This window comes from Erythrolamprus reginae, chromosome 2 (genome assembly GCF_031021105.1).
Source record: "Erythrolamprus reginae isolate rEryReg1 chromosome 2, rEryReg1.hap1, whole genome shotgun sequence".
Lineage (NCBI taxonomy): Eukaryota > Metazoa > Chordata > Lepidosauria > Squamata > Dipsadidae > Erythrolamprus > Erythrolamprus reginae.
The window spans coordinates 23,411,699-23,427,497 of record NC_091951.1 but is presented as its reverse complement, the minus strand read 5'-3'; the positions used below and the strand labels follow the sequence as shown (position 1 = coordinate 23,427,497).

The following is a 15,799-nucleotide window of genomic DNA, read 5'->3' as shown; positions in this document are numbered from 1 at the left end:
ATCCTAAGATAAAATACAGAAAATAGTATAAGGACAGACGAGATGGACCATGAGGTCTTTTTCTGCCGTCAGTCTTCTATGTTTCTATGTTTCTAAAGAGCTCACAGAAAAAAAAGCGAGGAAAATAGGAAACTCCCCCTTTGCATCTACAGCAACCAATTATACCATAGATTTATTTATTTATTTATTTATTTTATTTATTACTTAGATTTGTATGCCGCCCCTCTCCGAAGACTCGGGGCGTCTCACAACATGTAAAAAAACAAATCATAAGCAATCAGACAAATTTAAAATATTTAAATATTTAAAAAACCCCATATGCTAACAGTCACACACACAGACATACCATGCATAAATTAAACGTGCCCAGGGGGAGATGTTTCAGTTCCCCCATGCCTGACGGCAAAGGTGGGTTTTAAGGAGTTTACGGAAGGCAGGAAGAGTAGGGGCAGTTCTAATCTCCGGGGGGAGTTGGTTCCAGAGAGTCGGTGCCGCCACAGAGAAGGCTCTTCCCCTGGGGCCCGCCAACCGACATTGTTTAGTTGACGGGACCCGGAGAAGGCCCACTCTGTGGGACCTAATCGGTCGCTGGGATTTGTGCGGCAGGAGGCGGTCTCGGAGATATTCTGGTCCGATGCCATGAAGGGCTTTAAAGGTCATAACCAACACTTTGAATTGTGACCGGAAATTGATCGGCAACCAATGCAGACTGCGGAGTGATGGTGAAACATGGGCATACCTAGGTAGGCCCATGACTGCTCTCGCAGCTGCATTTTGCACGATCTGAAGTTTCCGAACACTTTTCAAAGGTAGCCCCATGTAGAGAGCAGTAGTCGAACCTCGAGGTGATGAGGGCATGAGTGACTGTGAGCAATGAGTCCCGGTCCAGATAGGGCCGCAACTGGTGCACCAGGCGAACCTGGGCAAACGCCCCCCTCGCCACAGCTGAAAGATGTTGTTCTAATGTGAGCTGTGGATCGAGGAGGACGCCCAAGTTGCGGACCCTCTCTGAGGGGGTCAATAATTCCCCCCCCAGGGTGATGGACGGACAGATGGGATTGTCCTTGGGAGGCAGAACCCACAGCCACTCCGTCTTATCCGGGTTGAGCTTGAGTCTGTTGACACCCATCCAGGCCCCAACAGCCTCCAGGCACCGGCACATCACTTCCACCGCTTCGTTGACTGGGCATGGGGTGGAGATGTAAAGCTGGGTATCATCCGCATATTGATGATACCTCACCCCATGTCCTTGGATGATCTCGCCCAGCGGTTTCATGTAGATGTTGAATAGCAGGGGGGAGAGGACCGACCCCTGAGGCACCCCACAAGGGAGAAACCTAGGAGTCGACCTCTGGCCCCCCACTAACACCGACTGCGACCGGCCAGAGAGGTAGGAGGAGAACCACTGAAGGACAGTGCCTCCCACTCCCAACCCCTCCAGCCGGTGCAGAAGGATACCATGGTCGATGGTATCGAAAGCCGCTGAGAGGTCAAGGAGCACCAGGACAGAGGATAAACCCCTGTCCCGGGCCCGCCAGAGATCATCCATCAACGCGACCAAAGCGGTTTCCGTGCTGTAACCGGCCCTGAAACCCGACTGCTGGGGACCTAGATAATCGGCTTCTTCCAAGGACCGCTGGAGCTGGAGTGCCACCACCTTCTCGACAACCTTCCCCATAAAGGGAAGGTTGGAGACTGGACGATAGTTGTTAAGTACGGCTGGGTCCAGGGAGGGCCTCTTGAGGAGGGGGCGCACAAGCGCTTCTTTATAGAGTGATGGAAAAACTCCCCTCCCCAAGGAAGCGTTGGTAATCTCCTGGGCCCAGCTCCGTGTCACCTCCCTGCTGGCCGAAACCAACCAGGAGGGACACGGATCCAGTAAACAGGTGGCGGAACTCACAGCTCCGATGGCCTTGTCCACTTCATCAGGTGTCACCAGATCAAACTCTTCCCAGACAGGTGGACAAGTACGTGCCCTAGTCACCTCGACTGACTCATTGTCAGTCGACTCTGTTATACAATTGGAGTCGAGATCGGCCCGGATCCGAGCGACTTTATCAGCGAAAAACGTGTTAAAATCCTCGGCACTACTCTGTAAGGGCTCCCCAACTCCCCCCTGGTTGAGAAGGGAGCGGGTCACCCTAAACAGAGCGGCCGGGCGGGATTCCGCTGATGCAATCAAGGCGGCATGGTACGCGCATCTTGCCACCTTGAGCGCCACTTTGTAAGTCTTAATAAAAGCTCTTACAAGTGTTCGATCGGATTCAGACCTACTCTTCCTCCATCGCTTCTCTAGACGTCTCTTTTGGCGTTTCAACTCCCGGAGCTCCTCGTTGAACCATGGGGCTCTACGGGGTCTAACGCCTCGGAGAGGTCGCAAAGGCGCAATCCGGTCAAGAGCCCCCGCTGCAGCCGTGTTCCAGGCCTCCGCGAGAGACTCCGCCGAACTGTAGACGAGTGCCTCTGGAATAACCCCAAGCGCCGTCTGAAAGCCCTCTGGGTCCATCAGGCGCCTGGGGCGGAACATCTTCATTGGTTCCGCCTCCCTGCGGGGGAGGATTGGAGCCAGGAAGTCAAGCCGTAGTAGAAAATGGTCTGACCATGACAAAGGCAACACTTCTAAGCCCCTTAGTCTCAGACCATTACTCAATTGCTCGGAAAGGAATACCATGTCAGGTGCGTGCCCTCCCTCGTGAGTCGGACCCTGAACTACTTGAGTCAGGTCCACGGCTGTCATGGTGGCCATGAACTCCTGTGCCAACCCAGAGGTTTCGCCGAGTGACGGCAGATTGAAGTCCCCCAAGACAATAAGTCTGGGGAACTCTACCGCCAACCCGGCTACCTCCTCGAGTAGCACAGGCAGGGCTTTTGACACGCAGCTGGGAGGCAGGTACGTGAGAAATAAGCCCACCTGAACTCCTAAGTCCAACTTCATCAAGAGAGACTCGCAACCCGCTATTTCCGGAGCAATGAGTCTACGCAGGCAAAGGCTCTCCCTGGCTACAATAGCCACTCCTCCCCCACTCCCCTGGGGTCGCGGTTGATGCCATATCTGAAACCCGGCTGGGCAAATTTCAGAGAGGAACACCTCCCTCCGGGCCCAGCCAGGTTTCAGTAATACATGCCAGGTCGGCCTCCTCATCCAGGATCAGATCCCGGATGAGGAGAGCTTTATTAACCACCGACCTGGCATTCAACAGCAGCAACCTGAGCCCAGGGCCAGAGTTACACTCATCACCAGTACCCAAGATTGGGCTCACAGAGCCAGAACAGGGGACCGTTATTAAGCAACGGTCCCTCGTTCCCCTGGAACGGCTAACTCTGTGGCCCCCGCCATATCTGCCTCTCCCCAGCAACACAGGGATATTCCGACCCCCTGCCACCCCAGAGATCGGTGCCCCTCCCTCTCCTGTCTCCCGGGCGTCAGGTGGGCCAGACATATCATTCACACTACTATCGATACACTCATCCAAGTATGTTTATCCCAGTCATCCATTACTTAAAGCCCCAATTTCGTTAAAAATCAATTAAATTAATAATAGTATAAAAAGACAGTTAACAGCAATTTAAACACTAAAAACATTAAAATATAAATATATAAAATATACGCTAAAATTATAAATTAATATAAAATTAATATCGATGGTAGTATAAACAGATCTTTAAAAACTCTTCAATCATCAGAAGTTAGTCAGTCCAGGCATGATGTTCTTCTGGTCTTCAACGGTCTTAGGTCTTAATCTAATTTAAGAAAGTCTTGGTCTTAATTTTCTCTCTTCCTGATGTCTTTTTAAAACAGTCCACAAGGGGGCGAAGTTCTTCAATTTATCCACAGTCCGGAAGGGGTATAGTCTTTTAGTAATACTATACATAGATCACAAATTAAGGATTAAGAGAGGAGGAAAAGGGGGGGGGGGGGAAGGGGGGGGAAGAGAGTTCATGGAATAATTTCCAGTTTTTAACTCCCCTTGGCCCCCAGTAGCTCTCACCCACTGGTGCCAACGGGAGGGGGCTAAGTTGATTGCTCTTAAGTGTCCTCGTTCATCTCTTGGCGTTACGGTTGACTTCCGCCACTGGGCTCCATTTCTTCCCCGCTGACTCTCTTCCCCATATTGCCTCTGCCGTTTCCACTCCCCACAGCCCCCCATAGCTCCTCTCAACACCTCTCCGCCGGCGCTGCGAGCCTCCGACCTCTGTCCGGTCCCGCCGCCATTTTCCGCGCTGGCCAGATGTTCCTCCGATGCCGCGCTCTCTATAAGCTCTCCCTCGGCATCCTCGACACCCCCTCGGCAGTGACTCGGCGTTCCTTCGTCCTCTCCTCTCTCCTCTCTCCAGCAAAGCTGCAACTCCCAGATGCTGTATTCTCTGTGGACTCCGCCAAACGCCGAACGCCACCGAACGCCGCCGCCATCTCCGCGTCTCAGCTGGCCACCTTTCATCGCCGTGGTCTTTCTCGGCGGCCCCCCCAGCAGGCGGGAAACCTTCCCAGCCCTCAGGATCATAAAAGTAGGGGGACAAAGTGGCCAGCGGACTCTGACCCATCTCCAACCGACTTGAGCCTGGATTGACCCATTTTTCCTGATGATTCCGTTGTTTCAGAGGAGCAGCGGACCCACCATGCTCCTCACTGCTCACCCGGAACCGTGTAGGAGGTCTTAATGTTTTTTTTCATGAGGTCAGCTAAATTGTTTTTATGGTGGACAATAAATTATGTATTACATTTTCTTTCACATTACATTATTTAAGTAAACACGCTTTAAGTAAACACGCTTAATAGAATAAAATAGAATAGAATTCTTTATTGGCCAGATGTGATTGGACACACAAGGAATTTGTCTTGGTGCATATGCTCTCAGTGTACATAAAATGAAATATAGATTTGTCAAGAATCATGTGGTACAACACTTAATGATTGTCATAGGGTCAAATAAGCAATGAAGAAACAATCAATATTAATAAAAATCTTAGGATACAAGCAACAAGTTACAGTCATCCAGTTCTAAGTGGGAGGAAAAGGATGATAGGAATGATGAGAAAAAAACTAGTAGAAATAGAAGTGTCAGATTTAGTATAAAGTTTGACAGTGTTGAGGGAATTATTTCTTTAGTAAAGTGATGGAGTTCGGGGAAAAACTGTTCTTGTCTAGTTGTCTTGGTGTGCAGTGCTCTATAGCGAAGTTTTCAGGATAGGACGTTTTGAAATAATTTATGTCCAGGATGCGAGGGGTCAGTAAATATGTTCACAACCCTCTTTTTGACTTGTGCAGTATACAGGTCCTCAATGGAAGGCAGATTGGCAGCAATTATGCCCTCACCTGTTGCCATTTGTTTACATGTTGTGTTATCTCCAAATACAGGTATAGCTCCTTTCACTTCAATATCCAAATCCTTTACTAACTATTTATTTATTTATTTATTTATTTATTACTTAGATTTGTATGCCGCCCCTCTCCGAAGACTCGGGGCGGCTCACAACATGTAAAAAACAAATCATAAGCAATCAGACAATTTAAAATATTTAAATATTTTAAAAACCCCATATGCTAACAGTCACACACACAGACATACCATGCATAAATTAAACGTGCCCAGGGGAGATGTTTCAGTTCCCCCATGCCTGACGGCAAAGGTGGGTTTTAAGGAGTTTACGGAAGGCAGGAAGAGTAGGGGCAGTTCTAATCTCCGGGGGGAGTTGGTTCCAGAGAGTCGGTGCCGCCACAGAGAAGGCTCTTCCCCTGGGGCCCGCCAACCGACATTGTTTAGTTGACGGGACCCGGAGAAGGCCCACTCTGTGGGACCTAATCGGTCGCTGGGATTCGTGCGGCAGGAGACGGTCTCGGAGATATTCTGGTCCGATGCCATGAAGGGCTTTAAAGGTCATAACCAACACTTTGAATTGTGACCGGAAATTGATCGGCAACCAATGCAGACTGCGGAGTGATGGTGAAACATGGGCATACCTGGGTAGGCCCATGACTGCTCTCGCAGCTGCATTTTGCACGATCTGAAGTTTCCGAACACTTTTCAAAGGTAGCCCCATGTAGAGAGCATTACAGTAGTCGAACCTCGAGGTGATGAGGGCATGAGTGACTGTGAGCAATGAGTCCCGGTCCAGATAGGGCCGCAACTGGTGCACCAGGCGAACCTGGGCAAACGCCCCCCTCGCCACAGCTGAAAGATGTTGTTCTAATGTGAGCTGTGGATCGAGGAGGACGCCCAAGTTGCGGACCCTCTCTGAGGGGGTCAATAATTCCCCCCCCAGGGTGATGGACGGACAGATGGGATTGTCCTTGGGAGGCAGAACCCACAGCCACTCCGTCTTATCCGGGTTGAGCCTGAGTCTGTTGACACCCATCCAGGCCCCAACAGCCTCCAGGCACCGGCACATCACTTCCACCGCTTCGTTGACTGGGCATGGGGTGGAGATGTAAAGCTGGGTATCATCCGCATATTGATGATACCTCACCCCATGTCCTTGGATGATCTCGCCCAGCGGTTTCATGTAGATGTTGAATAGCAGGGGGGAGAGGACCGACCCCTGAGGCACCCCACAAGGGAGAAACCTAGGAGTCGACCTCTGGCCCCCCACTAACACCGACTGCGACCGGCCAGAGAGGTAGGAGGAGAACCACTGAAGGACAGTGCCTCCCACTCCCAACCCCTCCAGCCGGTGCAGAAGGATACCATGGTCGATGGTATCGAAAGCCGCTGAGAGGTCAAGGAGCACCAGGACAGAGGATAAACCCCTGTCCCGGGCCCGCCAGAGATCATCCATCAACGCGACCAAAGCGGTTTCCGTGCTGTAACCGGCCCTGAAACCCGACTGCTGGGGACCTAGATAATCGGCTTCTTCCAAGGACCGCTGGAGCTGGAGTGCCACCACCTTCTCGACAACCTTCCCCATAAAGGGAAGGTTGGAGACTGGACGATAGTTGTTAAGTACGGCTGGGTCCAGGGAGGGCTTCTTGAGGAGGGGGCGCACAAGCGCTTCTTTATAGAGTGATGGAAAAACTCCCCTCCCCAAGGAAGCGTTGGTAATCTCCTGGGCCCAGCTCCGTGTCACCTCCCTGCTGGCCGAAACCAACCAGGAGGGACACGGATCCAGTAAACAGGTGGCGGAACTCACAGCTCCGATGGCCTTGTCCACTTCATCAGGTGTCACCAGATCAAACTCTTCCCAGACAGGTGGACAAGTACGTGCCCCAGTCACCTCGACTGACTCATTGTCAGTCGACTCTGTTATACAATTGGAGTCGAGATCGGCCCGGATCCGAGCGACTTTATCAGCGAAAAACGTGTTAAAATCCTCGGCACTACTCTGCAAGGGCTCCCCAACTCCCCCCTGGTTGAGAAGGGAGCGGGTCACCCTAAACAGAGCAGCCGGGCGGGATTCCGCTGATGCAATCAAGGCGGCATGGTACGCGCATCTTGCCGCCTTGAGCGCCACTTTGTAAGTCTTAATAAAAGCTCTTACAAGTGTTCGATCGGATTCAGACCTACTCTTCCTCCATCGCTTCTCTAGACGTCTCTTTTGGCGTTTCAACTCCCGGAGCTCCTCGTTGAACCATGGGGCTCTACGGGGTCTAACGCCTCGGAGAGGTCGCAAAGGCGCAATCCGGTCAAGAGCCCCCGCTGCATTCTGATTGTGCTGTAGCTGTGGAAATGGCAACTTAAGTCTGTTTTCTAGATTTCCAACTAGCTAGCATGTTTACTAACATTATAACAAATCATGACATTCACTTTGTCTCTCGTACATCATCAGCCCAAATACTGTATTGTATCCAATTCACTTGATGGTTGTCAGTGCCATCCTAAATCCATGGTTCCCTTTAAATAACATGTATTATTTTAATTCCTAACCAATTTTGTTGTATAGGTTGTTATATGTAGCAGGTTAAAATGTTGACTGAATTGGTAATATTTGGCCACAGTATGTGTGAAATACTGCATAACAGACTTCGTATGACTGCCTGATACAGTTCTGGATTACAAATTTGATATTTTTGATGGTTTGAATATCTGGCATCATGGGAGTTTGCACACTTTCACTACTTTCCATATATTTTTAATAATTGTTCTATTTTCTTCCCTTGACTTAGAACATACCCTTCTTCTTGTAATTTCTTTATTTCTATTCCTAAACAATTCGACCATGAACTATTGCAGGAACTGGATATGTCTAGTCTTAACACAGAGAAGGGCTGGGGTTACATCATAGCAGTCTTTCAATATTTGAGGGGCTGGCACACAAAAAAGGGGGTGGACCTATTATCCAATGCGCCTGAGAGGAAGACTACAAAGAGAGGGAGACTTATAAAAAAAAAATCAAACTTAGAATAAAAAATATATATTTTTAGTGAGAACAATCAGTGGAAATGTCCTGCTTCTAGAAGTTGTGGGTCAATGTGGTTGAATTGGGTCTTCGAGTGTTGGAACATTCACATACAATGCATTCAGAAAGTGTTTGGGGGCCCTTCACTTTTGTCAATTATGTTATGCAGCACTTCTGTTTTCATTTTGTCATTATGGTGTCATCATGATTTTTTTCTCATTAATGAGAAGGAAACCAAATTTTAAGAACTGTAGGATCAGGTTGTAGCATAACAAAATTGACAAAATGAAGGGCATCTGAATACTTTCTGAATGCACTGTAGATGACCAGCAGCAATTGCTTCTCAAAGATCCCCACTGACATCTTTCCTCTTTACCATTTTAACACAACCTCAGTACCAGAGACCAGCAAACTCCTAGAACTTCGGCTTTTATAGACACAGTCACACTTACTGATGATAATTCATCAAGAACACTTGATTAGCAGCACTGGGCTACTACTTACCCTTTTCAAAGCTATTGAAGAAAGAGGATGCAATTTGTTTTTCACATTATTGTATTTGATGATAACCCTCTGCAGAGCCAAGACTTTTTGACTGACACAAGTCAACAGGTGAATTTCACGATTGAACGGGTAATGGAACCTGGATCCCAATAGTCAAATGTGTCATAATTAATGTAAGAGATTATTCTAACATAGTGGCATGTTTGCTTTTTCATTGTAATTTTTTCCCCACATCTTTGCAGCAAACAATAAAAGTTACATTCTCTTTGAATTCTACAGGCAAAGGTGATGCCAATAAAGCCACACTGGACAACTGAGAATAACAAGCAACATTGAAAAGCAAAGCAAATTGAGGCAGAAATAAAAAATATTATCCAATTCCTACAGAAAACCCACGCAAAAGTGATTTCAAGCTTGAAAACGTAGAGCATGCGAAACTCAAACAAATATTACAGAAAAAGATCCTAGGAGATTGTTTTCCATTTCAGAAAATAGGGAAATATCTGGAAGTCAATGAGGAGGAATAGGTCAATTGGATAGGCACATAGGGCAGATAGTTAATGTAGGCTTTGCCCTGAGAAAAAGAAAAGTGCTTAAATCGAAGCACCAGAAAGAAAAAGATCACACATATTTTTCACCTTCTTAAGAATATCGGTGGCAGAAAAGCTCCATAGATATAACTATATTGAGACAAGGAGACTTCCAATGACAAGTGATTATGCAGGGGAGAATCCACTCTGGACAACAGCCATGCTAATTATCTGAGTGTGGTAAAAGCTCAGGTCAGAATTGCTCTTTTTTGGTTCATGGAAGGACCCACACAGGAGAGAGGCCCTGCAAGTAGTCCCAATGTGGTAAATGCTTTAATGAAAATAACAACTTAGTGATATACCAGTGGACTCACACCATGGAGAAGTCGTATGACTGTCCTGATTGTGGGAAGCATTTCAATGCAATTTCTGCCCTCATGAGACACCTTAAGACTCACACAGGAGAGAAACACTTTGAATGTCCTGATTGTGGGAAAAGTTTCAGTCAGAATTCTCAGCTGATGATACACCAGAGCAGGGGTCCCCAAACTTTTTACACAGGGGGCCAGTTCACTGTCCCTCAGACTGTTGGAGGGCCGGACTATTAAAAAAACGCGTGAACAAATCCCTATGCACACTGCACATACATTATTTAAAGTAAAAAACAAAATGGGAACAAATACAATATTTAATATTTATTCTTCCTTTCTCTCTCTCTCCCTTTCTCTCTGTCCTTCTGTCTTTCTAGTTCTCTCTCTTTCTCTCTGTCCTCTCTCTCTCTTTCTTTCTCTCTCTTCTCTCTTTCTCTCACTCACTCTTTATATCTCTCCCTCTTTCTCTCTCCCTCTCTCTCTCTCCCTTTCTCTCTCTCTCCCTTTCTATCTCTCCTCTTCCTTTCTCTCTCCCTCTCTATCTTTCCCTCTTTCTCTCCCCCCTCTTTCTTTCTCTCTCTCTTCTCTTTCTCTCACTCTTTCTCTCTACCTTTCTTTCTCTTTCTCTCTCTCCCTTTCTCTGTCCCTCTTTCTTTCTCTCTGTCCCTCTCTTTCTTTTTCTCTGTCCCTCTCTTTCTTTTTCTCTGTCCCTCTCTTTCTTTCTCTCTGTCCCTCTCTATCTTTCTCTCTGTCCCTCTCTCTTTCTCTCTGTCCCTCTCTTTCTTACTCTCTGTCCCTCTTTCTTTCTCTCTGTCCCTCTCTTTCTTTCTCTCTGTCCCTCTCTTTCTTTCTCTCTGTCCCTCTCTTTCTTTCTCTCTGTCCCTCTTTCTTTCTCTCTGTCCCTCTCTTTCTTACTCTCTGTCCCTCTCTTTCTTACTCTCTGTCCCTCTTTCTTTCTCTCTGTCCCTCTCTTTCTTTCTCTCTGTCCCTCTCTTTCTTTCTCTCTGTCCCTCTCTTTCTTTCTCTCTCTTATCTCTGTGTGGGGGGGGAGGCGGCTGCTTGAAAACCCCTGACCTCCATCGCCTCCCCCCCACGGCACAAGGCGAGCACACCTCGCCGCTGACACAGGCGGCGGGGACTGCCCTGTCCCCGTCCCCCTTGCGCAAAACTACGCAGCCCCAGATCGCTCGCTTCTCCAGCCAGCAAAGCCGACTGCCCGGCTTTGCTGGCTGATGCAGGAAAGGAAAGCCTCACATTTAAAAAGCACGCCACTTTCTGGGACTGCGGCGCCGTGGTGGCCTTCAAGCGCGGCCCTTCGCGGCGCCCCCCACCCGTTCCTGCAGGAAGAGATCGGGCACTTTACCGGGAGGTGGAGGCGGCGTGGGGCCGGACGCTGGGTGCCGGGGAGGGCGAAGGCGTGGACGCGCCTCTCAGCTGCAGAGCGGAACGGGGATGGAGATCCGCGGCGGAGTCCGGCGCTGGGGCCATGCGGGACCGCTCATCCAGGCGCGCGTGGACCGGCAAGCCTGGATGAACGGTCCCGCATGGCCCCAGGCTCCCAACGCCGGACTCCGCCGCGGATCTCCATCCCCGTTCCGCTCTGCAGCTGAGAGGCGCGTCCACTCCTTCGCCCTCCCCGGCACCCAGCGTCCGGCCCCACGCCGCCTCCACCTCCCGATAAAGTGCCCGATCTCTTCCTGCAGGAACGGGTGGGGGGCGCCGCGAAGGGCCGCGCTTGAAGGCCACCACGGCGCCGTAGTCCCAGAAAGTGGCGTGCTTTTTAAATGTGAGGCTTTCCTTTCCTGCATCAGCCAGCAAAGCCGGGCAATCGGCTTTGCTGGCTGGAGAAGCGAGCGATCTGGGGCTGCGTAGTTTTGCGCAGGGGGGACAGGGGGACAGGGCAGTCCCCGCCGCCTGTGTCAGCGGCGAGGTGTGCTCGCCTTGTGCCGTGGGGGGGAGGCGATGGAGGTCAGGGGTTTTCAAGCAGCCGCCTCCCCCCCACACACAAACTTAGCCATGGTGCACTTAGCTGTGACTTTCAGTGGACAGTTTTTCACTCACCGCGGAGGAGGAGGGGAGGAGGAGGTGGAGAGGCAAGGGGGCGGGGAGGAAAGCGGCCCTACAATTGGCCAATTTCTTTCTCGCCTTTAGGGAGAGGAACTGTTGCTGCTCTGCCATAGGGCAGCAACAGTTTCTCTCCCTAAAGGCGACAAAGGAAGGGGCCAATTGCAGGCCCGCTTTCCTCCCCGCCCCCTTGCCTCTCCACCTTCTCCTCGCTGAGCAGCCGACCGCAGTGAGTTGACAGGAGATTCGGGAGCTTATTTTATCGACCAGTAAAATCTCGTGAGCTTGCCACGGGCCGGTTAAAAGACCTCGTTGGGCCGCATCCGGCCCGCGGGCCGTAGTTTGGGGACCGCTGCACCAGAGGACTCACACAGGAGAGAAAATCTTTGAATGTTCTGATTGTGGGAAGAGTTTCAGTTTCAATTCCTACCTGGTGATACATCAGAGGACTCACACAGGAGAGAAACCCTTTGAATGCCATGATTGTGGGAAAAGTTTCAGTCGCAATTTCAACCTGGTGATGCACCGGAGGACTCACACAGGAGAGAAACTCTTTAAATGTTCTGATTGTGGCAAATGTTTCAGTCAGAATTCCAACCTGGTGATACACGAGAGGACACACACAGGAGAGAAACCCTTTGAATGTCCTGTTTGTGGGGAAAGTTTCAGTCAGAATTCTACCCTGATAACACATCAGAGAACTCACACAGGAGAGAAACCCTTTGAATGTCCTGTTTGTGGGGAAAATTTCAGTCAGATTTCCAACCTGATAACACATCAGAGAACTCACACAGGAGAGAAACCCTTTGAATGTCCTGAATGTGGGAAAAGTTTTATTCAAAATTCTGACCTGGTCAGCCATCAGAGGACTCACACAGGTGAAAGGCCCTTTGAATGTCTTGATTGTGGAAAAAGTTTCAGTTACAATTCCAGCCTGGTAAGACATCAGAAGTCTCACGCAGGAAAGAAACCATTTGAATGCACTGATTGTGGAAAAGGTTTCAATTGCAATTCCAGTCTGGTAAGACATCAGAGAGCTCACACAGGAAATAAACTCTTTCAATGTTCTGATTGTGGGAAAAGTTTCCTTCACAATACCAGCCTGATAAGACATCAGAGAACACACACAGGAAAAAAACCCTTTCAGTGTTTTGATTGTGGGAAAAGGTTCATTGAGAGTTCCTACCTGGTGATACACCAGAGGACTCACACAGGAGAGAAACCCTTTGAATGCCCTGTTTGTGGGGAAAGTTTCAGTTACAATTCCAACCTGGTAAGACATCAGAGGACTCACACTGGAGAGAAACACTTCGAATGTTCTGATTGTGGAAAAAGCTTCAGTGAAAATGCCCAATTGATAAGACACCAGAGGACTCACACAGGAGAGAAACCCTTTGAATGTTATAATTGTGGGAAAAGTTTCAGTGAGAATTCCCACCTGATAAGACACCAGAGGACTCACACAGGAGAGAAACCTTTTGTATGTCCTGATTGTGGGAAAAGTTTCAGTCTCAATTCCAACCTGAAGAATCATCAGAGAATTCACAAAGGAGAGAAGCCCTTTCAGTGTTTTGATTGTGGGAAAAGTTTCAGTCACAATTCCAAACTAGTGATACATCAGAAAACTCACACAGGATAGAAACCCCTGGAATGTTCTGATTGTTGGAATGGTTTCAGTAAGAATTCTCATATTGTGAATCATCTGAGGACTCATATAGGAGAGAAACCATTTGAATGTCCTGATTATGGGAATATTTTAGTCAGAATTCCCACCTAGTGAAACACCTGAGGACTCCCCCAAGACAGAAACAATATGTGTACCCCGAGTGTGGGAAATGTTTCATTTAAAAGTTTTACCTCATGAGACACCGGACAAGTCACACAATTGAAAAATCCTTCAAATGTCCTGTCTGTGGATGATCTTCAGATATAAATTGTCCCTTATTTCGTACTAGGAAATCCACATGAGGGAAAGGTTGATGAGTTTAGAGGTGGGATGAATTTTATTTCTCATCTCTCATTAGCAATGTAGGTGAGAAATTGACTATTTTAATTCTGGCCACATTCTTCTTATCCAAACATGTCTCAGGATTAGACTTGTAGATGAATAGAAAAGGAAAATGGAAAAGGACTAACTACCTGTTTCTGGTTATCATCAGCAGTCTCTGGATATTTCATTTTTGCAGAAGTAATGGAATTCTCAAAAATGCTTTTGGGTGGTGATTTTTTGTATAATTATGGAATTCCCACAGGTGGACTTTCCATCTTCTACCTTTATGTCCTCCAGATTTTGAGCCCCAGAATACCCTAGCCACCATACAAGTAGTCCTCTAGATACAATTGTAATGGGACCTGCTAATTGTGGTTGCATGTTGCAATGGTTGTTAAGTGAGATTGCCTTGCTTAACTATCCTTCTCTCTCTGATGAAGCTGTTAAACAGCTGTTCAATTCATTAAGCAGAATAGTGAGTACCTCAGGGTTATAGGAATCTACCGTCCACTACCCCAACTTTTGGGTGCCCATAGGCCTTTCTCTTCAAAGAGTGTTCCCACAGGCATTTTCCTATTCCCACTGAATCCCTGCAATGGTTAGGTTTGACTCCCACCCCACCAGGCATCAGTTTCTTCCTTCTCCACCATTTTGAAGTTCACCGAACCTCATGTTAGTGAAGGAGGGTAAGACATACATTTGCGGGTTGCATGACTGTGTTGTGAATGTGGCGGAGTTGTGGAAGCAGCCACCATTTTGCCATGTCTGCCTCTGTGTCAAAATGGTTGTTGCTTCTAGGTCACTGTCACATGGGACTGAGACAAAGTGTTCTGTTTTGTTACCTTAACACTTTGTAGGCTGTGTAGGAATTGTGGGTGTGCTGGAAATGGTGGCTGCCTGTAGGAGATCTCTAAAAGGACAGGGCATGTATCCTTGAGCCACATGAGAAATAGACATGTACCACTTTGGCCAATATTGTACTGAAGCTGTCAAAAAACCCAATGCAGTCCTAGGGTACATCAACAGAGGCATAGAGTTAAGTTAAGAAGAAGTGAGTAGCTTTATACTGTGCTGGTGACAACACATATGGAATAGTGCGTCCAATACTGGACACCACAATAGAACTAGCCCCATGATGCTATGAATTTAGAGGCAGTTTAGAAAATAAGGACATAGTAGTCCCACCAACATGCTTGTGGTAAAGGGACTTCAGAAAATTAATATATAGTGCAAACTCCAAAAAAAGAAAAGAAATTCAAAACCAAAATAAGGATAAACAAAACATTTAAAAATTAAAAAACAAATTTACTTATATTACTCTCCACATGAATATTCAAAAATATATTGGAGCATATTTATATGTTTATATATCACATTATGTTTACATATGCACATTTATATATCTCCCCCTTGTGTAGCAGGCCAAAATTTATAAACTTCTATTTACAACCAATACGCCATTCATCTGTATACAATATGTAAAGGCAATGTAATTAACAGATGTACCAACAATAAAGTTAAAAATCAAAGCACTTTGTTAACAATATACTGTTCCATTTAATTTGTGTAAAGTTTAGAATGGCTTCTTACTTAACAAAAATCGCCAGAATCATTGTCTCTGATTTGTCTGGGATGAAATATCTTTGTTTGATTCTTATTAATAAAACTTCTTCTTAAAATTTTAGTTGAAAACTATAAGACAACAATTGTGTCTTATTCTCCCAAATCATAAAATCTCTTGGTCAATCCATTTTCCAAATTATTTTCAAGTTAGATATGGAAAGTTCATGTCTCAGTCTTCTTAAGAAAGCCCAGTTCATTTTGCATCCAGTCTGTTAACCCCAAATCTGTAGAATTCACACCCCCTTCAGGTTTTTACCAACCATCCGGCAGTTTCCAAATCATAGTGAGGGGGCTTTTAAGAAGTGGTTGGGCTCCCCATGGGAGCTTCTTTGCAAGAGCTCAGACTCACAAAGGGATTTATTTGTGTGTGCTCATAATCCCAAACT

The 15,799-nt window shown here is 47.5% G+C and overlaps 1 protein-coding gene across 1 annotated transcript; it reads left to right on the top strand.

Moving 5' to 3' along the window:
• Positions 1 to 9,742: 9,742 nt before the first annotated feature.
• On the top strand, positions 9,743 to 15,300 carry LOC139163217 (zinc finger protein 84-like). The gene is made up of 2 exons (XM_070744176.1): positions 9,743 to 9,905; positions 12,085 to 15,300. The coding sequence occupies exons 1-2, from the start codon at positions 9,743 to 9,745 to the stop codon at positions 13,437 to 13,439; spliced, it is 1,518 nt and encodes a 505-aa protein (XP_070600277.1). The 3' UTR covers positions 13,440 to 15,300.
• Positions 15,301 to 15,799: the final 499 nt, after the last annotated feature.

Bases quoted from the DNA above. Each gene is read 5' to 3' on its own strand.
- LOC139163217 (XM_070744176.1), top strand. From the start codon at position 9,743: ATGGAGAAGTCGTATGACTGTCCTGATTGTGGGAAGCATTTCAATGCA. The intron at 9,906-12,084 runs GTCCCCAAACTT...AAATCTCGTGAG, and splicing joins GATGATACACCAGAGCAGGG to CTTGCCACGGGCCGGTTAAA.